Source organism: Lynx canadensis, chromosome B4 (genome assembly GCF_007474595.2).
Source record: "Lynx canadensis isolate LIC74 chromosome B4, mLynCan4.pri.v2, whole genome shotgun sequence".
Taxonomy (NCBI): domain Eukaryota; kingdom Metazoa; phylum Chordata; class Mammalia; order Carnivora; family Felidae; genus Lynx; species Lynx canadensis.
The window spans coordinates 53,620,813-53,645,812 of NC_044309.1; the positions used below are offsets into that span (position 1 = coordinate 53,620,813).

General features: G+C 35.0%; 1 protein-coding gene across 1 annotated transcript in view; it reads right to left on the bottom strand.

Annotated features, from left to right (window-relative positions):
- Window positions 1-25,000, bottom strand: part of SLCO1A2 (solute carrier organic anion transporter family member 1A2) — a 56,246-nt gene that overhangs the window by 19,402 nt on the left and 11,844 nt on the right. Inside the window, exons 5-12 of the mRNA XM_032593726.1 lie at window positions 22,798-22,904; window positions 20,828-20,974; window positions 17,765-17,863; window positions 16,243-16,464; window positions 13,693-13,857; window positions 12,300-12,495; window positions 2,426-2,591; window positions 1,339-1,511 (exon numbers count right to left, since the gene is read on the bottom strand). Coding sequence (XP_032449617.1) covers window positions 1,339-1,511; window positions 2,426-2,591; window positions 12,300-12,495; window positions 13,693-13,857; window positions 16,243-16,464; window positions 17,765-17,863; window positions 20,828-20,974; window positions 22,798-22,904 — 1,275 coding nt within the window. The remainder of the gene's footprint in view (window positions 1-1,338; window positions 1,512-2,425; window positions 2,592-12,299; window positions 12,496-13,692; window positions 13,858-16,242; window positions 16,465-17,764; window positions 17,864-20,827; window positions 20,975-22,797; window positions 22,905-25,000) is intronic.

Sequence of the window (25,000 nt, forward strand, 5' to 3'; positions counted from 1 at the left end):
TTAGGAGATAATTGTATCATGTAAGCAATATTACATTAACATTTATAATTTAGACAATAATCAGCAAAATCACCAAGAAAAATATATGACATATAATAGAAAATGAGCAAAAAAAATCAATAAGCATCTTGAATCAGAAGCCTAAATAGCTAAAAAATAAATTTTGAAGATGTCTAAACACACTGGATCAGGAAATCACATATTGAAACATCAGTGAACTACCATTTTACAGTCATTGGACTAGCCTAAGTCAGAATGTTAGATAATGTCAAGTGTTAGTGAGGCTGTAAGAAGGCAGGAACTCTCAAGTGGGGAAGGTGTGAGAACTCATACATATACATACTAAGCAGTATTTGGTGAATGTATATACTCGTGAGTCTTATGAACCAAAGCAAGATTTAAAGCACAACACCACACATGTGAATATAGGAACACATACTCACAAAAAGATGTTAGTATTTTACAAAAGAAAATACATATTTAAGTTCGTGTAGCTATCATATTAATATGGGTGGCTATGGTGAGAGGAGGTGAAAAATAGAATGAAAAAAAGCAAAATCAAGAAAGAGTGAAAACTTATCCCAGCCTATGAGGATAATGTGCTGTGAACTGAGAATCACAATGAACTTAACTTTGCTTCTAAGTTCCAATGAAATATGTTGAAAAAAAGGGAGAAATGCAAATTTTATTTACTAAGGATGTTTACAATCGTTTACTAGACATGAAGAATGTTGGAATAACAAGAACACATATATGCCACACCTAAGTCTGAATTTCAGCTCTACAATTTCCTAGTGTTGCAAAGCCCTTCATCATTTGTATCTAACAATAGCTTTGTAAAAGACTCAAGCATTTATTATTATGCCTATTGTTTATTTAAAATGAAGCTCAAATAAATCGAGGGACCTGTTTAAGTCCCTGTAGATAGGAATTGGTGACACAGGCTCTGACAGCTTTGCACTCTGCTGCCCAGTAGTTTGAACCATCTGAAATGACTGCAAGGCAACCACTCTTTACCCATCAAAATGACCATTTCATATGGTTTACACTAAAATATAAATGTGTCTCCTCTTGTGTGAAACAATGAGAGAGTCACTAATTTAACTGCAAAATATAAGGAAGGAAAGATAGGGAGGAAAATGGCAAAATATGAATATTTATATTCCTATACTTTTAAAATTTTGTAAAGTCTGACAATGCCTAGTGTTAAACTCTTAATAAATGATATATATGAGCACAGGATTCTTACATAATGTGGGCTCCAGGGGGATTTCTTAGAAAAAGGCTTTTTAATAAAGGATCCAAAAGGAATATAAATAAAGAAAATATTTTCTGTACCTTAGGAGAACCATATATCCAGGTATGGCAGATAAAGAATAAATGAAACTGCCAATTGCTGACAAGATTAAAAAGTACTGGAGCATCATGGAACAGTCATGTCCTTTGTCACACAGCCCAAGAACTGCAGATGAATTTCCTGATGTTTGAATGCAGCTACAATTTTGGAATACCTATTTAAAGAAAGTAAAATTTTGAACACAAATCACAAATATTTTGTACATAGGCAACTGGATCAAGGCAGAGACCATTTATTCTCTTTATTCTCATCTCCTTTGTGGTGCCTCTCAGGATTATAGCAAAACAAACTACTGAATGATGGTTTTAGAAAAATGGTATTTATTTCTAAATAAATAGAGTAAATTTGCAGTAACTCAGCTACCTTAAAGACAAGCCTTTTAAAAACACATATTCTTTTGTTACAAAATGAAGTATGACAAAATTGTTTTGGAAGTCAGTTAAAATATTTAGATACTTACTAATAAAACTTTGTTTCAAAAATACAGTTTATTTCAAAAACAGAGTAAAGTAAGTCCTTTTAAAGTTTTTATGTTTCCAGGTTTTAATTGGAATTAAAAGTTATATTTTACTTTATAACCAACCAACATTTAAATGTTGTAATATGTTTTTAGGCAAACAAAACCGAGTTACATTTTCTTAAAAGAGCTGTCAGAATGTGAAAAACACAGAAAGCACATGCAAGCATACATACGGGGGAAAAAAGGGAAAAAAAAGCAATTAGGTAAATAATTGATATCAAAACCACCAACTTTATCTCCATGATAAAAATATTTCAATCCAGAGTATTTTTAAAGCAAATTACCTGAGTAATAATGCCAACAGCTATGAAATTAAATTTCAGTGATCGATGTCTGGTATACTCAAAAATTTTTTTTTGATTAAAAATAAGATCAGTGGTCAGAGGTTTAAAATAAGATTTATGAAATAAAAGGTAAATCAAGTGAACATACAGAAAAATTTTACTTTTACTTTTATCAAATGTGGCCCCAGTTCATGTGGGAATGTTCTAGTGCAATACATAAAAACAAAGTTTTGTGGGAAAAAGAAAGCCAACAGAATGTGTTACCATGTTTATTCCTGCTCCAACGGATGTCTCACAACCAGCAAGACAAGCTGACATATATGAAACACCATTGTTTCCACACACAGGATCCCATGTTTTAGTTGGACAGTTGCAATCCCTATTACAGTCAGCAAGAATGGTGTTTTCCATATATAAATCTTGTTGCATTCTGAAATAATTTAAAATAATTCATGGCTATTGAGAGATCATTTTCTTTTTCTTTTCATCTTAATCCAAAATTATATTTCCTCTCCTTCCCAAAACAGAAACAGAAATCTTCCAACCATCAATGTGTGGCCTCAATACTATATCTCTGGCATAAAATATACCTGCTTTGGTGATCACATAGCCACTTTATCAATGATTTATTTCAGATAAAAAAATAGCTGATAAACAAGTATTAATTGAGTGTCTACCATATGGAAGGTATTTTTCCAGGTATTATTAGCACTCAAAAACGAAGATGACCTAATCCCTGTGGCTGATCCATATGGTAGCATTTAACAAGAGATCATATGTTATGAAAGCAAGCTTGAAGATCAAAATCTATAAATTCAGTTTATAATGCAGATATTAATTACATTTAGCTTCAGAAATCTAACTACTTGAGTAAATAAAGACATTCTTCTAGTATGAAGAGTGTCCAGGGGTTATCAAAATGGCAACACAGTTTGTTTTTGATGAATCTCCCTCATAAGAAGACCAATTAGCAGCTATCTATAGACAAGATACCATTGTGAAAATCCCAGAATCTGGGAATGAGGCTAACGCACCTTCCTGGAGCACAAAGACCTAGAAGGACCACATTGGAAGAGTAAGAAGAACAGTTAGACTCTGATCAAATTATGCATCCCCCAGGTCAGCACAACACCACACTGAGAAGACCTCCTTGGGTCTACAATTTCTCCAGTGGGAAAAGAGAGCCCAAGGTAGACATCAAGTACCTTCAGCATTGTGGGATGTTACCCAGGAGGCCCATTCAGGTCTCACTTCATGAGGATGACTAGAAGAATCTGCAGGCTTCACTTATTAGGGATTAGATAGAGAAGGGGGACAGCGATTACAACAACCAGCACTCAGATCTTGATAGACAGTATCCTTACTTGCAGCACTATCCAAGTACAGATCCCAGCCAGTAGTTCTACTGATCTACAGAGCTGAATGATGGCTCCTTTTATCCAAGAAACTCAGTTGGCAGTTCTGCTTTATTTACAGTCAACAGACTATACTGGCTGTGGAGCCCATTCAGCTGCCACATCTGGGCAGGGGAGCAAATTCACAGGCTTCCCTAACTGCTGAGCATAGCTTCATGTTCCACCCACCCAGAAAGCATGGCCAACGAACCTAGGGAGTCATAGAGTCCATCCTACAGCCTGCTCAGTCTGGAAGCCAAGCAAATAGCCCTGCCCCATTGTTAAACATAACCTCTGGCCCCACATAACCAAGGAGCCTGAACAGTAACCCTGGGAAGCCTCAGAGCCCAGACTACAGCCCCACCCAGCAACAGAGCCCAGTCCTTGGCCTTACCCAATTGCTAAACACAGCCTGAAGCCTTGATCAGGCAGGGAACCTATCCAGTGACTTTGTCAAATCATGGAACAAACTTAAAGCCTCACCTGATGAGAGAACCTGGAGAGCAATTCTGCCCAACCAGAAGATGCAGTTTCTAGTACCACCCTATTCTGGGGTACAACTAGAAGCCTCTCTCCTCTAGAGATTCTGGCCAGCAACTTTGTCCAACAGCAGAGCACAGTCAGCAGCTTACCTGATTATGAAGCCCAGTCTATGGCCCACCCAACTTCAGGGCACACCTTGTGGCCCTTTCTGATTACAGAACACAGCCGGAGACTCAAGCTGACCAGGAGCAATTGCAAGCCCAGCCCATTGCTCTGACCAGTGGTAAAGTCCAACCAGTGGCATCATCCTGCCAGGGAATATAGCCTACAACCTTGTCCAACCAGAGGTGATTGCAAAGATCTATCAGTGGTCCCACTGAACTGCAGAGCACAGTCAGCAGCCCTTCCCAATCAAAACGCCCACCGGTAGCCTCATTTGAATGTGTAACCCAGCCAAGAATCCCAAATAGTTTGAATTCAAAACTAAAGTACACAAAAACATGTAGTAATTAAACTGACAAAAGTCAGAGATGAAGAGAGAATTTTGAACACAGCAAGAGAAAAATTATTTGTCACTTCATGTGCATTCGCATAAGACTATAAGCAGATTTCTTAACAGAAACTTTGCAGATCAGAAGAGTGGGATAATATATTCAACATATAGAAAAACAAAACTCTCAATCAAGAATACTATACCTGGCAAAGCTGTCCTTCAGAAATGAAGGAAAGATAAAAATTTTCCCAAACAAAAGTTGAGGGAGTGCATCGCTACTAGACCTGATTTACAAGAAATGCTAAGGGACATTCTTTAAACTGGAATAAAATGATGAAAATTAACATTATAGAAACATGTGAATGTGTAAAGCTCACTGGTACTGGTAAATATATAGTCAAAGTCAAATTCTCTAACATCATGATTATGGTGTATAATTAATTCACTAGTTTTAAAGTTAAAAAAAAATAAATAACCATAATTACAATAATACATTATTAGATACACCATGTAATAATGATGTAAATTTTAATGTTAACCTAAAATGTGAGTGGGGAGAAATGCAAATATATTTTCCATATGCTATCAAAGTCAAGTTGTTAACATAAAATAGGATGCTATAAATATACTTTAGTGTAAGCCTCATACAAAGGAAAGAACTATGGTAATACATAAAAGATTATGCTAAAGTTGTGAAGGCATACTGCCACAAAAAGTTATCAAATCACGAAGGAAATTCATTCATCAAGAAGATATAACAATTGTAAATACTTATGTACCCAATACTGCAGTACCCAAGTATATAAAACAAATATTAACATAACTAAAAGGTGAAATAAACAGCAATACAACAATAGAGGCTTTGATACCATACTATCAACAATGGATAGATCACCTAGATGAGAATCAATTAGGAAATAGCAGATTTGAACGATACAATAGACACCTACAAGACATATACAAATCCAACATATTCCATCCAATAGCAACAGAATGCACATTCTTTTTAAAAGCACACAAACATTTTCTCGGATATATCATGTGTTAGTCCACAAAACAATTTTCAAGAAATTCAAGAAAATAGAAATTATATCAAGTATTTGTTCTGACCACAATGATAGGAAACTAGAAATCAATTAAAAGAAGGAAATCTGGAAAATTCACAAATATATGGAAATTAAACAACACACTCCTAAATGACCACTGGATCATAGAAGAAATCAAAAGGGAATAAAAAAATATTCTGACACAAATAAATGGAACCATAACATACCAAAATTTCTAGGATGCAACAAAAGGAATTCTAAAAAGAATGTTTATAGTATGAACACATAAATTAAGAAGAAAAAAAGACCCCAAATGAACAACCTAACTTTACATATCAAGGAAATAGAAAAACACAAAGAGAGTAAAACTAGATAAATAAAATTATAAATTAAGGAGGAAATATTACAACCAACACCACGTAAATATGAACGATCATAAGACAAAAGTGTTAATTATACAACAATAAATTGGACAACTTAGAAGAAATGAGTAAATTTCTAGAACACATATCATACCAAGATCAATCATGAAGAAATAGAAAATCTGAATAGATCAATTACTGGCAAGGAGATTAAATCATAATCACAAACCTCCCAACTAAGAAAAGCCCAGCATTAGTTGGTTTCACTAGTGAATTCTATCAAACATCTGAAGAATTAACACCAATTCTTCTGAAATTCTTCCAAAAATTGAAGAGGAGAAACATCCCCAAACTCATTTATGAGGCCAGAATCATATTAATACTAAAGCCAGATGCAGCCACTACAAGAAAACTATGGGACAATATCCCTGATGAATATAAATGCAAAAAATTATCAATAAAATACTGGTAAAATGAATTCAACAACACATTCTAAAGATCTTATGCCATGATCAAGTGGGTTTTATTCCAGGGATACAAGAATGTTTCTACATACATAAACCAATCAATGTGATACATCACATTAACAAATTGAAGGATAAAAATCATATGATCATCTCAATAGATGCAGAAAAAGCATCTATTTTGTTGACAAAATTCAACATCCGTTCATGATAAAAACTCTTAACAAATTACATATGGAAGAAATTTAACAACATAGCAAAGGCCATTTATGACAAGTCCATAGCTAACAACATACTCAATGATGGGAAGCTGGGAGCTTTCCTTTAAGATCAGGAACAACATAAGAATGTCCATCCTGTCCACATTTATTCAAGAAATTCTAGTCAGAGCTATTAGGTGAGATAAAGAAATAAAAAGCATTCAAATCAGAAATGAAGAAGTGAAATTATCTCTATTTGTAGGTGACATGATATATATAGAAAACCCTAAGAACTCCATCAAAATATGGCAAGAACTAATAAATTAATTTAGTAAAGTTAAAGGATGGGAAATCAGTATACAAAAATCAGTTCTGTTTCTATACAGTAACAACAAACTATTAAAAGAAAAAAGAAAACAATCCAATAATTGAATGAAAAGAATAAAATACTTAAGGAATAAATTTAACCAAGGATGTGAGAATCTCTACATTGAAAACTATAAGACACTGTTAAAGACAAAATAGGCCATAAATAAATAGAAAGATATTTATTCCATGCCCATGCATTGGAAGAATTATTATTGCTAAAATGTTCATACTACCCAAAGTAATCTACAGATTTAGTGCAGTCCCTATACAGATTCCAGTGGCATTTTCATACACATAGAAAATGATTCTAAAACTTGTATGGAATCACAAAAAAATAGCCAAAGCAATCTTGAGAAAGAGCAAAGCTGGAGATATCACACTTCCTGATTTCAAACTATTTTACAAAGTAATAGTAATAAAAACAGTTTGGTATTAACATAAAAAAGGGTCACAAAGATTAAGGAACAGAATAAAGAATGTAGAAATAAACCATGCATATATGGTGAATTAATTTACAACAAACAAGCTAAGAATTTACTGTGGGGAAAGGATACTCGCTTCAGAAATGATGTTGGGATAGATCATCTAGACACACGGTCAATAAAGAAACAAGGGCCCTGAATGAGACATTGGATCAGATGGACTTGACAGATATATTTAGAACTCTGCATCCCAAAGCAACAGAATATACTTTCTTCTCGAGTGCACATGGAACATTCTCCAAGATAGATCATATACTGGGTCACAAAACAGCCCTTCATAAGTTTACAAGAATTGAAATTATACCATGCATACTTTCAGACCACAATGCTATGAAGCTTGAAATCAACCACAGGAAAAAGTCTGGAAAACCTCCAAAAGCATGGAGGTTAAAGAACACCCTACTAACGAATGAGTGGGTCAACTAGGCAATTAGAGAAGAAATTAAAAATATATATGGAAACAAACGAAAAGGAAAATACAACAATCCAAACGCTTTGGGACGCAGCAAAGGCAGTCCTGAGAGGAAAATACATTGCAATCCAGGCCTATCTCAAGAAACAAGAAAAATCCCAAATACAAAATCTAACAGCACACCTAAAGGAACTAGAAGCAGAACAGCAAAGGCAGCCTAAACCCAGCAGAAGAAGAGAAATAATAAAGATCAGAGCAGAAATAAACAATATAGAATCTAAAAAAACTGTAGAGCAGATCAACGAAACCAAGAGTTGGTTTTTTGAAAAAATAAACAAAATTGACAAACCGCTAGCCAGGCTTCTCAAAAAGAAAAGGGAGATGACCTAAATAGATAAAATCATGAATGAAAATGGAATGATTACAACCAATCCCTCAGAGATATAAACAATTATCAGGGAATACTATGAAAAATTATATGCCAACAAATTGGACAACCTGGAAGAAATGGACACATTCCTGAACACCCACACGCTTCCAAAACTCAATCAGGAGGAAATAGAAAGCTTGAACAGACCCATAACCAGCGAAGAAATTGAATCAGTTATCAAAAATCTCCCAACAAATAAGAGTCCAGGACCAGATGGCTTCCCAGGGGAGTTCTACCAGACGTTTAAAGCAGAGATAATACCTATCCTTCTCAAGCTATTCCAAGAAATAGAAAGGGAAGGAAAACTTCCAGACTCATTCTATGAAGCCAGTATTACTTTGATTCCTAAACCAGACAGAGACCCAGTAAACAAAGAGAACTACAGGCCAATATCCCTGATGAATATGGATGCAAAAATTCTCAATAAGATACTAGCAAATCGAATTCAACAGCATATAAAAAGAATTATTCACCATGATCAAGTGGGATTCATTCCTGGGATGCAGGGCTGGTTCAACATTCGCAAATCAATCAACGTGATCCATCACATTAACAAAAAAAAAGAGAAGAACCATATGATCCTGTCAATCGATGCAGAAAAGGCCTTTGACAAAATCCAGCACCCTTTCTTAATAAAAACCCTTGAGAAAGTCGGGATAGAAGGAACATACTTAAAGATCATAAAAGCCATTTATGAAAAGCCCACAGCTAACATCATCCTCAACGGGGAAAAACTGACAGCTTTTTCCCTGAGATCAGGAACACGACAGGGATGCCCACTCTCACCGCTGTTGTTTAACATAGTGCTGGAAGTTCTAGCATCAGCAATCAGACAACAAAAGGAAATCAAAGGCATCAAAATTGGCAAAGATGAAGTCAAGCTTTCGCTTTTTGCAGATGACATGATATTATACATGGAAAATCTGATAGACTCCACCAAAAGTCTGCTAGAACTGATACATGAATTCAGCAAAGTTGCAGGATACAAAATCAATGTACAGAAATCAGTTGCATTCTTATACACTAACAACGAAGCAACAGAAAGACAAATAAAGAAACTGATCCCATTCACAATTTCACCAAGAAGCATAAAATACCTAGGAATAAACCTAACCAAAGATGTAAAGGATCTGTATGCTGAAAACTATAGAAAACTTATGAAGGTAATTGAAGAAGATTTAAAGAAATGGAAAGACATTCCCTGCTCATGGATTGGAAAAATAAATATTGTCAAAATGTCAATACTACCCAAAGCTATCTACACATTCAATGCAATCCCAATCACAATTGCACCAGCATTCTTCTTGAAACTAGAACAAGCAATCCTAAAATTCATATGGAACCACAAAAGGCCCCGAATAGCCAAAGGAATTTTGAAGAAGAAGACCAAAGCAGGAGGCATCACAATCCCAGACTTTAGCCTCTACTACAAAGCTGTCATCATCAAGACAGCATGGTATTGGCACAAAAACAGACACACAGACCAATGGAATAGAATAGAAACCCCAGAACTAGACCCACAAACGTATGGCCAACTCATCTTTGACAAAGCAGGAAAGAACATCCAATGGAAAAAAGACAGCCTCTTTAACAAATGGTGCTGGGAGAACTGGACAGCAACATGCAGAAGGTTGAAACTAGACCACTTTCTCACACCATTTACAAAAATAGACTCAAAATGGATAAAGGACCTAAATGTGAGACAGGAAACCATCAAAACCTTAGAGGAGAAAGCAGGAAAAGACCTCTCTGACCTCAGCCGTAGCAATCTCTTACTCGACACATCCCCAAAGGCAAGGGAATTAAAAGCAAAAGTGAATTACTGGGACCTTATGAAGATAAAAAGCTTCTGCACAGCAAAGGAAACAACCAACAAAACTAAAAGGCAACCAACGGAATGGGAAAAGATATTTGCAAATGACATATCGGACAAAGGGCTAGTATCTAAAATCTATAAAGAGCTCACCAAACTCCACACCCGAAAAACAAATAACCCAGTGAAGAAATGGGCAGAGAACATGAGTAGACACTTCTCTAAAGAAGACATCCAGATGGCCAACAGGCACATGAAAAGATGTTCAGCGTCGCTCCTTATCAGGGAAATACAAATCAAAACCACACTCAGGTATCACCTCACGCCAGTCAGAGTGGCCAAAATGAACAAATCAGGAGACTATAGATGCTGGAGAGGATGTGGAGAAACGGGAACCCTCTGGCACTGTTGGTGGGAATGCAAATTGGTGCAGCCACTCTGGAAAGCAGTGTGGAGGTTCCTCAGAAAATTAAAAATAGACCTACCCTATGACCCAGCAATAGCACTGCTAGGAATTTATCCAAGGGATACAGGAGTACTGATGCATAGGGGCACTTGTACCCCAATGTTCATAGCAGCACTGTCAACAATAGCCAAATTATGGAAAGAGCCTAAATGTCCATCAACTGATGAATGGATAAAGAAACTGTGGTTTATATACACAATGGAATACTACGTGGCAATGAGAAAAAATGAAATATGGCCTTTTGTAGCAACGTGGATGGAACTGGAGAGTGTGATGCTAAGTGAAATAAGCCATACAGAGAAAGACAGATACCATATGGTTTCACTCTTATGTGGATCCTGAGAAACTTAACAGGAACCCATGGGGGAGGGGAAGGAAAAAAAAAAAAAGAGGTTAGAGTGGGAGAGAGCCAAAGCATAAGAGACTGTTAAAAACTGAGAACAAACTGAGGGTTGATGGGGGGTGGGAGGGAGGGGAGGGTGGGTGATGGGTATTGAGGAGGGCACCTTTTGGGATGAGCACTGGGTGTTGTATAGAAACCAATTTGTCAATAAATTTCATATATATATAAAAAAAAAAGAAATGATGTTGGGAAACTAGGCAGCCATATGCAAAAGAATTAAAGCAGATCCCTAACTTATATACACAAAAATAAACTCAAATGGATTAAAGACTTAAATTTAAGACCCAGAACCATAAAATTCCTAGAATAAAACATTGTGGGTGAACTCCTTGACAGTGATTTTTTGGATTGGACACCAAAAAGCACAAGTAACAAAAACAAAAATGAACAAGCGGAACTACATCACACTAAAAAGCTTCTGGACAGTAAGGAAATCATGAACAATGTGAAAAGGCAGCCTATGGAATGCGAGTAAATATTTACAAATCATATATCTGATAGGGATTAATATCCAAAATATATAAAAACTAATAAAACTCAATAACAACAATAACAAAAAACACCAATCTGATTTTAAAATAGGCAGAAGATTGCTTCTTGGTCTTTTGGATAAGATGAAGTGTTAAAATGGGCAGAGGAATTAAATAGAAAATTTTTCAGGGAAGACATACAAATGGCCAATAAGTAAATGAAAAGATGCTTAATATCACCAGTTATAAGAGAAATAGAAATGAAAGCCACAATGAGATATCACCTCACACCTGTTAGGATATGTATTTTCAAAATACAAGAGATGATATCAGTATGCATAACCTTCCTATAAATTCAGACTATCCTCAAATATAAATCTAAAACTATTCAATGATAGAGACATAATTACACAAATGTATGAATTTACATATGAATTAAAATATCATGTATTCGGATTCAGTTATGCTGGATTTAAGCCCATTGTGGAAACATATAAAGGTGATTAAAATTGTATAATTAATTCTTAATTTTACCCATTTATGAGAGTATAAAATATATGAACAACATACCCTAATGCAACCTAAAACTAATGGCAGTTTCTTTGATATCCACTTTAATGTCTACCAGGATATCCAAAAACAAGCCCACACACATACATATGCACTCATAAACTAACTAACCCTGTTAGCCTGGAGGGATAGGCTTATAACTGACAGATGGAGGAAAGAGAAAGACCATAGATTATTGCTATCAATTCCAATTAGCAAATGATCTGGTCATTGGGTAATCATTGAATAAAATATGTCATTAACTGTTCTAAAAGTATGACATTCATTAGAAAACAACATACCCATTATAAGTGGTGGTTATGCCAGCAACTGAAGAATTATCACAGATCATGAGAAAACACAAAAAATGAAGAAGATATTCAGTTAAAGATAACCAACATGCTATGTGGGCAGCTTGTTTGACAGTAATCTTGAATTTCTTCATAATTAAACCACCAGCTATATATCCAATGCATATTGGAGGTAAGTTATAAATACCTATAAATGTAAGTAAAATGTTGTTTACAAAGTGATTTAGCAAAAGAACAAATATGGTATCTAATATGTCTTACATAAGAAACCATCTAGGTCCAACTCACAGTGAAGAAAGCTGATTGATTATTATCTCCACTTATTTACATATTACATACAGAGAGATTTTTAAATGCTCCACATTGTCAAAGTATATTAAGACTCTTATCACTGTCCTTCATTTAATTTATTGTAGTAGGTTGTAAATTTCTTATATGCAGGGATCATGATCTATATCTCTTTTCTAATGATTTAGGCAGGAGTGGCAATTCAAAGTTAACCAGTAGTTTATGATTAATATGATTTTGCCATTGTTTGTACCGACTCTAGTTGTTAAGAATTTGACTTCATTCAAGGTACCTTAGAAGGTTACTTTGCTGAGCCTGTGATTGTCAAGTGTATTTACATTTCATGTCCCTCTCCCTAAAAAAAGAAAAGAAAAAAAACAAGAAAAAGACAGGCCTTGATGGCATTCTTAATGTCAGGGTCTCTCACAGAAGCACATCACATCTACTTGGGAGAGTGTTTAAAAATCCATTCCAGAGTCCCACACCAGATTGTCTAATTTAGTATGTCTGAGGTGGGTGCCAGGTATCTGAACTTCTAACAAGCACTCTATGTGATGTGGATCCAGGTAGTCTAAGAAATTCACTTTTCAGATCAATCAAAAGATATCAGGAGAAACCCAAGGTGGAGGAATACCACCGAAGTTAATCTAGTCACAGGAAAATAAGAATGCCTGTGCTGCAAAGACACCACCAGAGGGCCAGGGAACTAAGAAGAGACAGAATTCATAAACTGGAGTTAAAAAAGTAAAACAGACTCCTGATGAATTAGCATTGGTTTCCTTTGTATATTAATGGCTTGCCTACCTAAAAACTGTCTCTAATTTGTACATTCCCCAAGAATTCCACAAATATTTTGAATTTGCATTCTGATTGGAGAGAGAGCAGAAGAAAAAAAGCCAGGATTTCCTGGCTTCTTTCCTTCCTTCCCTTTGTTGATTTCCCAGAAGAATGGAAGGGGGAAATGTACCAGAGACAGAAACATCTCAGTGTATTTCAATGTAGGAGTCTCCTAGACACATCATCACATTGTTCACCATTTCATGGTTAAAAAAAAAAAAACAAGTGGGGCTACTAATACAGAGGAGAATAAACATACCAATTAGAAAGATTACATCTGAAGCTGATTTTCCATGTTGCTGTTCCAGATATTTGGGCATGAAGGTGAACATATTAACAAATGCATTGAACTGTATAATACTTATTAGTAGGAAAAGCATGTAAACTGGGTTGCATAAAAGACTTTTCATGAATGGCAAAAAATCTGAAATGAAAGAATGACAGCAGTATTATACTAGCTTGGCGTTGCATTTTAAGATTTACTTTTTCTAAAACATCAACTTCCCTTCCAAATTACATTTTTCTATTTATAATGCTCATACTGTTTTTTAAATGTGTGTTTTGTTTTGTTTGTACCTCTTGAAAGCTAAAGCTATATCATTTTGGTACCTTCTGCAAGTCAATAATGCAGTTGGCTGGGTAAGGCTCAGAACACAACGGTTTTGCCATCATTAAGTTACTATTGTGTCTTGGGGAAAATATTGTCTGCATTCACACCATTTCCTTTTTTTTCCTTCTCTTTTTCCTTCTCTGAATATCCTCTCTTCTCTAGAGATCATCTAGAATGAAGGATGCTTGTTCTGTTCTTTAAAGTTTAGAAGGAGGTCAACTTGATAAAGTTGACACTCAAATATTGATATTATCATTCCTCAACATTCAAAATGAAGATATATGTGGGTATTCATGGGATATAATTTTATCAAGTACCGGGTATTTTTCTTCTTCCTCAGAACAACAGTTTTGGTCCTGCCAGTGGTTCATACTGGGTACGCAATGAAATCACCTGGGGATCTTTTAAGATACAAACGCCCAGGTCCCACTCTCTGAGATCTTGATTCATTTGGAACAACATACTAAGGGTTATGTAAATGATATAACCCAAACTTTCCCCTGTCGGTGTGGACTGACACAGCTCGAAGCCAAATTTGTGGCCCATCTCTTGCAAATATTCTGGGTTTCCCTGCCACCTTTTTGGGATCAAAGTCTCATGTACAGTTACTTTTCACTTTTCCTATCTTCATGTTTTTTTGTCTTGATTTCCTTCCTTATTGTGTATTTTTTTCTCAATAAACTGTCAAAATCCAAAGAACAAATAAATTGGGAGAGAAGGAAGAACAACTCGATGCAAAGAAAACTATTTTAGCTGTAGAATTCATATCACAAATATGAATAAAGTACATGGTGGGTGAGAGAGTTGTGTTCAGAGCACTTTGGAGCTTTTTAAGTTGTATGTGTTTGTTGACATCTCTGTCCTAGTAAATAAGTCTCAGTAGTTCAAATTTCCTTTCTATATCTCTCATACTAAGCTCACCTCTTTCCTAGTTTTGAAAATGGACCTTGCAGATCACAAACAATATTCTATGTTAAAAACCTCTATGAGTCCACATCAACCTTTCAAAAAGAATTGTTAATCATGATCACTCTGAAAATTTAAAGGTTCTGAAATGACTCCTAATGATCTAAGAAGTATTATGTTTAATACTAGCTTAAGTTAATGTGTAATTGTTAATAAAAGTTCTGTGCAAATTGGTATTATAATTTATGGGTGATAGTAGAAGTAGCAACATCAACAGTAATGACACTAATACTATTAGCAGTAATAACAGTAATATGTGCCAGAACTCCTTTTACCCTCACACAACAACTCTATATTAAAAGTACTATTATTACCTCATTTTACATATAAGTAAACTGAGTCTCTCTTCATCTTGTAAATGAACAATCTTTAAGAATTCCAAGGCCCAGGTGATAACTCATACTAATTAAATCACACCTGGGAATACTACAGAATTTTAGGCATCAATATTTTTTTCTAATTTCCCAAGTAATTCCAATATATGGCCAAGTTTGAGAATCAGTGTTGTTGAACACTAAATACTTAGACTACCTTAGCTTAGTTTCCCACAGAAACACTTTCTGTAAATTATTCCTTGAGTTTTTATTGAAGATTATCCAAAAATAAAAAAAAAAAACCTGTTCTATGAAACATGCACTTGCACTTGCTGGAAAAGAACTACTATGTGGTTCAGTATTACTGTATCATACATCGTATGAGAATGTTTTTCTTTAATTGCAATGTGTTACTTGAGAACAGTTTCTCTTTAAGAACTATTATTCCTCTCTGTATCAAATATAGAGAATTATATGACCTTTCATGTATTCTTTTTATGCTTTAACTTCCAGGAAGCTCAAGTTAAGCTAACAGTTTTTGTTTCAGAAGTATACTCTTTGAAATAGTGTATATTTTTTCCTCCTTTTGTTCTCAGTTTGAATTTCTTTTTTTTTTAAATTAGACTTATGTTCTGTATAAAATAGATTTTTTTAAAGGCAAATGGGGATTTATTTATTTATTTAGTGCCTGAATTGATATAAAATTTTATATAAATGCTGACCACAGATAATTTGTCTTGAAATTATATCACTTATTTCCATGTAGTAGCACAGGAAGACTCAGACTAGTTAGACATTATTGACTACTCACTATTAATGAAAAATTGTCTTAATGCAGCCTGGCATGTTATAGTGTTAGACTGAAATACAGACACATATGTATAAAATAAAAAATAAATTATATAGTATTTATATTTACCTTTAGTGATTCCATCCTTTTTCTTCTTGACCTCTTCTCTTTGTTTCTCTTCTTTGTCATTTTTAATGATGTCTGCATTACTCTTTAGTCCTTCCTTTGGAAGCCATTTGGGCAAAAAGAAAAACGGAATGGCAGTGAGCACATTCACTCCTGCACAAATCAAAAAGCCAAACCACCATGCACCAACCCAACGAGTATCAGTGGGAGTTATGGTCAGATCATCTGTAAAGAAATACACACATTTTTGTTAGCTTGTCACTATTTCCTTCATGAACTGTACAAAATTCTTAATATTACAGTTCTCAGGTTTTATTCAAGTTCAGAATTTGTATACAATTTAGACATTCATAACATTTGTCTGACAATATGTGGTATTACAGTATTGTCTAGCAATAAATTATTTTGCTTATCTGGCCTATCCTATAAGGAACTTATTAGTAGATACTTATTAAATAACTACAAGCTCTATTTAATTATAAACAAATGATTATTTGATTAAAAGAAATTCAGACCTATATCTTTATTTTTTTATTTTTTTTATGAATATATAAACAGTAAATTTTTATTTTTTTTTCAATATGTGAAATTTATTGTCAAATTGGTTTCCATACAACACCCAGTGCTCATCCCAAAAGGTGCCCTCCTCAATACCCATCACTCACCCTCCTCTCCCTCCCACCCCCCATCAACCCTCAGTTTGTTCTCAGTTTTTAACAGTCTCTTATGCTTTGGCTCTCTCCCACTCTAACCTCTTTTTTTTTTTTCCTTCCCCTCATCCATGGGTTTCTGTTAAGTTTCTCAGGATCCACATAAGAGTGAAACCATATGGTATCTGTCTTTCTCTGTGTGGCTTATTTCACTTAGCATCACACTCTCCAGTTCCATCCACGTTGCTACAAAGGGCCATATTTCTTTCTTTCTCATTGCCATGTAGTACTCCATTGTGTATATAAACCACAATTTCTTTATCCATTCATCAGTTGATGGACATTTAGGCTTTTTCCATAATTCGGCTATTGTTGAGAGTGCTGCTATAAACATTGGGGTACAAGTGCCCCTATGCATCAGTACTCCTGTATTCCATGGGTAAATTCCTAGCAGTGCTATTGCTGGGTCATAGGGTAGGTCTATTTTTAATTTTCTGAGGAACCTCCACACTGCTTTCCAGAGTGGCTGCACCAATTTGCATTCCCACCAACAGTGCAAGAGGGTCCCGTTCTCCACATCCTCTCCAGCATCTCAGACCTATATCTTTAAATCTCTTGAAAATAAGAAACGTGATTGTGGTGCCATAGAAAGAGCACTGGATTTTGAGTCTGAAGTTCAGCATTTTAACTTATTTTCCTGATCACTGGTTTGAAATATTTCAAAAATTCTTTAAACACTTTCACTTCAATTTGTGAACCTGAAAAGTGGAATCAATTTACCTAACCAAGGGTCAAATAAGGCAACAACTAACTGTGATAACAACTGACGTTACTTTCTGTTACTATTGATACTATAAATAATCCTATTGAATTACCTGTGTTCACAGATCCAGTGTCAACATAAACATTGGCACAGAATGATGCTAATGAAAGTCCAAACAAAGGACCAATGATAGCTCCTGTTTCTACAAACCCTAAAAATAAATGAAAATATAAAGTTATAATATAGTTATATACCCCCATAAGGAGTCCTAATTCCATAAGTCTAGAGCCTGACTTGTTTTTGCCTCAGATATGTTTGCCTTAAACTTCCAGTTTGTAAGAAAATGAAGCTTAGTGTACATATAAGTAACAAGTTTGTTCTGTAAATGTGGAAAAAAAGAGCCTCAAAATGTAAAACTGCATCTCTCTAGGCCTCTAAATTCTCTTTCATGATGAATTGCAGGTAAAATCTGCTGTGGCAGCATAGGCTGGGATCGTGCTGTTGACAAAGCCACAATACAGAGCAAGATTCTTTTACTGCTTTCTATAGGCACATTTTTGGAGGAATTCTAAAGTAACACCCTGTAAATTTCTTGTGGCATATTCCTCAGGAAAGCTTTACTCTCACGTCTCCAACTTGAAGCCTCCTCTGGCTGTGTCCTCACTGTCACTGATCCTTCTCTTCACTTTCATCATGATCTCCTTTCTTACTCTCCACATTATCTTCCATACTCATCAGTCCCCTCTTTCCTCACGACTGCTTACTCATCTGGAATTTCATCATCAGTTAGCTCTTAGCATATCTACAATTCAGAATCAAGGCTGAGCTCTCGAAGCTCCTGAAAACCAAGACATGACCTTCTTCAACTTTGTTCCTCCTTACTTCAAAATATGTCTCCACCAGTGTCTCTGCCTTCTCCACCGTTCCATAGGCTAGCCCACCCAGTATACACACCACATTTCTTGACATCATCCCCTTCTATCTTCTCAGAGATCTTGTTCAATTAAACATGTCTTTATTTGTGTTTGTTCAATCTCTCCTACCCTCTGGTTATACTATCTCACATCTACCCTGCTTTCTTTCCTTTCACTACACTCTACACTTATGGCCTCACCACTCATTGAATCTACCCAAATCCTTCCACATTCTTCTCAAAGCACTTGCAGGCAAGACCAGTGTTATTTCTGTCACTAATTCAGTGTCCTTTTCTGGTCTCCATCCTCCTAGTATTCATGTTATTTGACATTGCTTGCTAGCTCCTCTTTTGACATTTCCTCCTAATACTTTCATAAAACTATGCCTTTATTGTTTTACTTTCTCCCCATGTGACCACTCCTTTGCTTTTTCTTCTTTTTTTTTTTTTATTAAAAATTTTTAATGTTTATTTATATGAGAGAGAGAGAGAGAGAGGCAGAGTGTGAGCAGGAGAGGGTCAGAGAGAGAGGGAGACACAGAATCCAGAGGAGGCTCCAGGCTCTGAGCTGTCAGCAAAGAGCCTGATGCGGAGCTTGAACTCATGGACCCTGAGATGATTACCTAAGCTGAAGTCGGACACTTAGCCAACTGAGCCACCCAAGTGCCCCTGCTTTTTCTTCTTTATATTCTACTCACTAAATAAAAGTTTTCTCTAGTATTTTAATGTAGGATTTCTCACTATATATATGGCTTCCTTTGGAAAACTCATTTCTCCCTCTTAATTTATTTTCTCTATATATGATTCTCAAAATTCATTTCTAGATTTTATGTTCTCTTCTAAACTTCAGAGCCATACATGGAAGTATTTTCCTCAATTGTATAGCTAACTGATTTATAGTTATTTAATTACATGCACACACACACATTTATTTAATTTTTAAGTCTATTTAAAAAAAATTAACTACACAGAGATATTTATCAAATTTGATTGATTTATAATTATGTAGCTATTTATATACTAAACCTTATATGGACTGTCTTATTGATCTTAGAACATATAGATATTATCGCAGTTATTTCTATATAATATACATCCTAGTATTTATTGAATAAAGAAATACATATAAAAAGGTATTCATTAATTTATTACAGGCAAGCATTTGTATTCTTTCAAGATAAGTATGTGAAGGGATTTGAAAGTACCAAAAAGAAAAACATTGAAAAAAGTTATTGCAAAATCAGTGCATCATCAAAAAGTGCCAAAGGTTCGTTGGGGTAAAGGATCTGTAAATATTTTGATTTTTTCCAATTATGTGTAGCTCTGTTCCTGTCTTCTTTGACCTTCTTTGACATTGCCAGTTCTTAAAAGATATGTCTACAGTAATGGCAAAATTGTTCCTGTACTAAAAGTTATGCTTTTATGCTAACAACAGATGGAATAACTAAAAAATATAAATAAGTTATTCATAATAAGTGAAGAATATTTAGGAGATTGGAAGACAACCTAAGAGGGTAGATCTTAAATTGGTTATTGTCGGAGATGACACTGATCAATTTTAGAAAAGAAAATTTTCAGAAACACAACCAAGAATATGAACCAGAGATTTGTGAAGAATCTGAAAAATCTGACTATCATGGAGAGACTGTGATGAAGAGAAACTATACAAAAAACTAAATAAACTAAATAGAGTACAGAGCTGTAATAAGTGGAGAGATCAGAGATAGTAAATAAAAAGCCAGTATGTTATATAAACTGGTAGAGAAGACATAATCAAAACAATGTTTGAGAAAATTGTACTCCAAAAACATTGATAATAAATTGATATTAAAAATCCTAGCAATAAAATGACCAATGGAGATGTTATAATAATCTACAGATGGAGTAATGAAGACCTGAACAAAAAAATAGAGGTAATGAAAATTGTAAGAAAGGTTTTGAATAATAAGGGACATTTTAAAGAAAATATTGGTAAATCACTTAATATATTTGATGTAGAATGGTGCCAAAGAAATGGACGAATCAAAGAGAACTCCTGGGGCACTAGATTAGTAGTATTTTCAATAGAAAGAAGCAGAATTAGCAAAGTGGCTTATTTGGAGTTAGCATGTAATGGCTCCATTCAGCAAACTTTCACTGATAGCCAGGTGTGCCGAGGTACTTTGCTCGTCATTCTGGAAATCACTGACTCCAAATAACTGATATACACCCTTAAGAAACTTACTTTCCTGAAAGGAGGCTAAGGCAGGTTTTCAAACTCACCAATATATAAAGGAGAGTTTTCAGATTTGGCAAAATCTTCTATGTAGGAAATACCCAAAGGCATGATGGGAGTTTCACCAATTCCACGTATAATATTGCCTACTAGTACATACATCCACATTAATGATTTAACTTCTTTCACACACTCTGTATTAAAAGAAAAAAGATACATTGTATTCATGGTTTGGTAGTAAAGTATTAGTAATACTTAATTCTAAATTTTTGTTAAAGATTTCATATTCTTATGTGACATGGCATCTTCTCAATTACTTGTATTACTATGTCAGCAGTGAATCATTGGGCCATTCCAGTTGCATTTTCTGACAGTGTACTTAGGTATGGCAAATATAAATGGTATGTTGGAGCCAGTTACTACTAGGTTGGGAGAGATGAGTAGTATACACATCTCTCTTCAGTTTAGTATTTAGTGACAACATATTGGCAGTTTGATGGCAGTATTTGACAGAAATTGACAAACACTAAAAACCAGAACTATTTTTCCCTCCAAAGAAACAGTTTGCCACTAGCTACTAGACCCAGTTAGCTACTATGAGAGCTGTCTGATTTCTACACTAACTTTGGGAAGAGAAAATAAACCTACAAATATCTCTCCCTAGAACTGATACTATATGATTTAAATAATAATCTCACTGAAGTTTTAATTCTCTACAGCTCTAACCACCTCACAGAAACTAAAAATATTTAACTGGTAGTTATCACATTTTCTCTATAGAACCTACTGTTTACTGTAACCTCCAAATAATCTTTTAACAAAGAAATCCACCCCAATCCTTGGAGCAGCACTGCTTAGTAGAATAATAAAGATTAGGCCGAAGGTTATTGAAAGGGATGAAGATAAGCACATGTCTGAAAACAGCCAATTCTTTTCTAAGCCAAAATAGCTACCAAGCCAGGAGGACACTCTGTAGGGTCATGTTCAGGAAAGTGAATGACAACTTATTTTCATCTTCTATAATCTGGCTGGATACCCAAAGAAGTGAGGGTCCTGAGCACAGCTGGGCCTGGAAATATCTATCTATATATCTATATGTCTATCTCTCAGTCATTCCTAGTCCAGAAAATCATAATGTCAATTTCTGCGTATTCATAATTTTTTTCTGTGGTGAGAATAGCAAGTTGTATCTAGAGGTCATGGTCAAACTCTAGGCCTATCACAGGGCAAAATATAAAATGTCTGGTGATCAAAGAATTTTTATTTATCCACTACAATGCGTATTTAAAGAAAAAAATAGAAAATAGGACCTAGTCAGTCTTTGGCAAAAGAAGAGTATATAGGCCACTCTTGATGTCACTGTTTAGGTTTTGTTTGTTTGTTTGTCTCTTAGCATATGAAGGAGCAGAAGCTGGCATGTTGGTGCCTGGGATTGCAGGAAGCCAGAAGAAGCACCACTATTGTGTCAGACTGTAAAGTAGTATCTCTGGTAGGGAGGAAGAAGTAGGGCAGAAAGACAAGTTCCTAGTTCAGCAGAAAGAGAATAGAGTAAATCAGAGTTAGAGCATACTTGCTTCCTTTCCCTGCTATAGAAGATCAGTGATATAACACAAATCTTTTTGTTTCTATCTCTATTATTCATTTACAAATCATCAGCATAAATCCATCTTTCTAACGTGTTTTCCTCTGTGGAATTAACTCTAAGTGGTCCTCGAATGGATGTCTTTGGCTTATTTTTAAATAACCATTTCAAAGAATAGATAAGGCATTGTTATTAAATATATTCAAGTATAAGAGGAATAACATTTTATAATGTTATTGGATGGATATAAGCCAATGGATATAAGCCATTCCTAATCCCCTCCACGATCTCCTCCAAAATCCCTGAAAAAAATAAAATATGTTTTGTTCATTTACTTGTTTACTTAACCAAACTTAATAACATTCAAAGCCCCCCAGCGGAAAGTGTTCAGTTACAAATTCACTGAACAGAAAGCAATACAATGAAGTGGACAACCTGATGGATCTTCTGTTGGTCTGATAATCTGGGTTCCATTTTCCATACACAAGAAACTGTTTGAGGACAAATTGCCTGAAACTGAAACTGTAGATTCATATTCATATCTGTATGAACACAGGGAAAACATGTTGATGTTAAGGAGCCAACGATGACAATGTGAGCATTGTGCAGATTATTAACTCCTGCTTCACTTAAGACACAACATCCAAATCCAGAAAAGAAAGTATCTTTTTGTCTTTGCCACCTAATCATCATAAATTAATATTATTGAAAAGAACTTGCCACTCACTCTCAATGTACAATCCCTTGATAGCTAGCTTTCAATTATCTGTATGTGGATGATCTACCTTCTAAATCATCTGACATCGACCTTTGGTGGTTTTTAGGTGATCATTTCCTGGAACTAATTACTGTGTGATAATAAACAAGAACCAAGAAAAATAATAGACTCAACAAAGCATAATTAAGAAGATAAAGGCTTTGGGGAGAGAAAAAAACAGCACAATAAAGCAGTTCTCTAACTTTGGATTCTCTAAGGTTTCCTAATAAGAAATATACTCTCACTTTCTGAGAATCCAAACAATAATTCTTTCACCTGTTCATTAACCCTCTAAAAGAAACAAAGCATTTACCCATCATGAGAGACCTTAGAAGAATCTTAAACACTGTGACAGCACAATTTAATGACTTTTTCTCTTCTCATGAAAACAAAAGTGTTAATAAACTGTGACCATTTATCTTAGGCATATTACCAGAAGATCCACATACCCTTTCTCAGAAAGTAAATTATATGCTGCAGCAATGGAGGAAATATGTCCAGCTAAGTCTCTCTTTGTTAAAAATTACACTGGATTGGTTTCTATATTTCTATTAGATAAGAGAAAGCCAAAAGAAAACTTGCCTTTCTGAGTTTCAAATGAGCTCAAGAGTGTTATACTTGGATGTCACCAAGAGTCCTAATTAATATGTTACAGAACATAATAAAAATGGTTAAAATACCTTCCCCTTAGAAACACTGCCCAGTCATACCCATAGAGTTTGGCTGTGAACTGTGGACTAAGGCTTCTGTTTCCACACCCATGGTCCCATGAGACATGGAAGCTTCAGACAAAATAAATAATAATACCTTTGGCAGAGTATAGAAAGAAATGACAAAATTGCTGAATATTACTCAACATTGTCTTGAACAGGATAGGATATGATAGGAAATAAAAGAACAGTAGATATTCTTTGTCTTGATGCCTTTGATCCCTTCAGAAATATCTGAGAGCTAAAATATCTTTTTTCATTTATTGACTTAAAACCCAATAACATATCACATGTCTGTTCATTCCCAAAACATCAGCAAAATGGCAGTAACTGGATTTTAAAATAGAAAAGGAAAAGACATAATGCCATGAGGATAAAGAAAAGGGAAGATCTGACAAGAAGAGAGAGTTTAGTAGGATTTTGAAAATGGAAAAGTAGATAAATGAATGATCACTGAATTAGTAGATACGAGAAACATAAAACTGAGTAATTGCCTGTATGAGAGCAACTGAACACATGCCACACATCCCTGGAAAGCTTCAGTCAAGAAAGAAGATACTTCTAAAGGTGAGAGGATGCATGGTCCAAAAAGGGGATTGCTTTCAAGTATGTATAAGGAGCAGTTAAGCCTTTTTAGACATCCTCTGTCATTTCAACTGAATATGGCTTTTGACTCTAGAGTCTGAATAAACACACCGAGGATAGGGAAGATATACTAAAAACTGGGGATATTAGGTTTAAAAAATCCATATACTGAAAAGTGAGATTTCCACTCCCATGTGCTGGTAACCAAGCTTCTACCTCCTGGAAAACAGATTGGAGAATCCCTGCCTAAGATAGTTTATGGGCAGTTATGAGTCACTTAATACACAGCCAGGCCATGTACAATCACCCTACAAAGAAATTTTCCATTAATTAAGTCTTACACACATACACAGAAGTTCCACGTAGCTTGTGTTATTCCTCTCTCTTAAATATGTATAGATAACCAAGAACCACCAGATATATGAGGAAAGCCTATAATAGTAAAGACAGAGACAAATAAAAATTATACACTCAGAGAAGGCAGAGACAAAGAAGATAGATGAACAAATTTAGTTGGAAAAAGACATCATATTCTTGAAAGAAGAACAAAATATTCCTTCAAAAGATACAAAGAACAAAAGAGTCC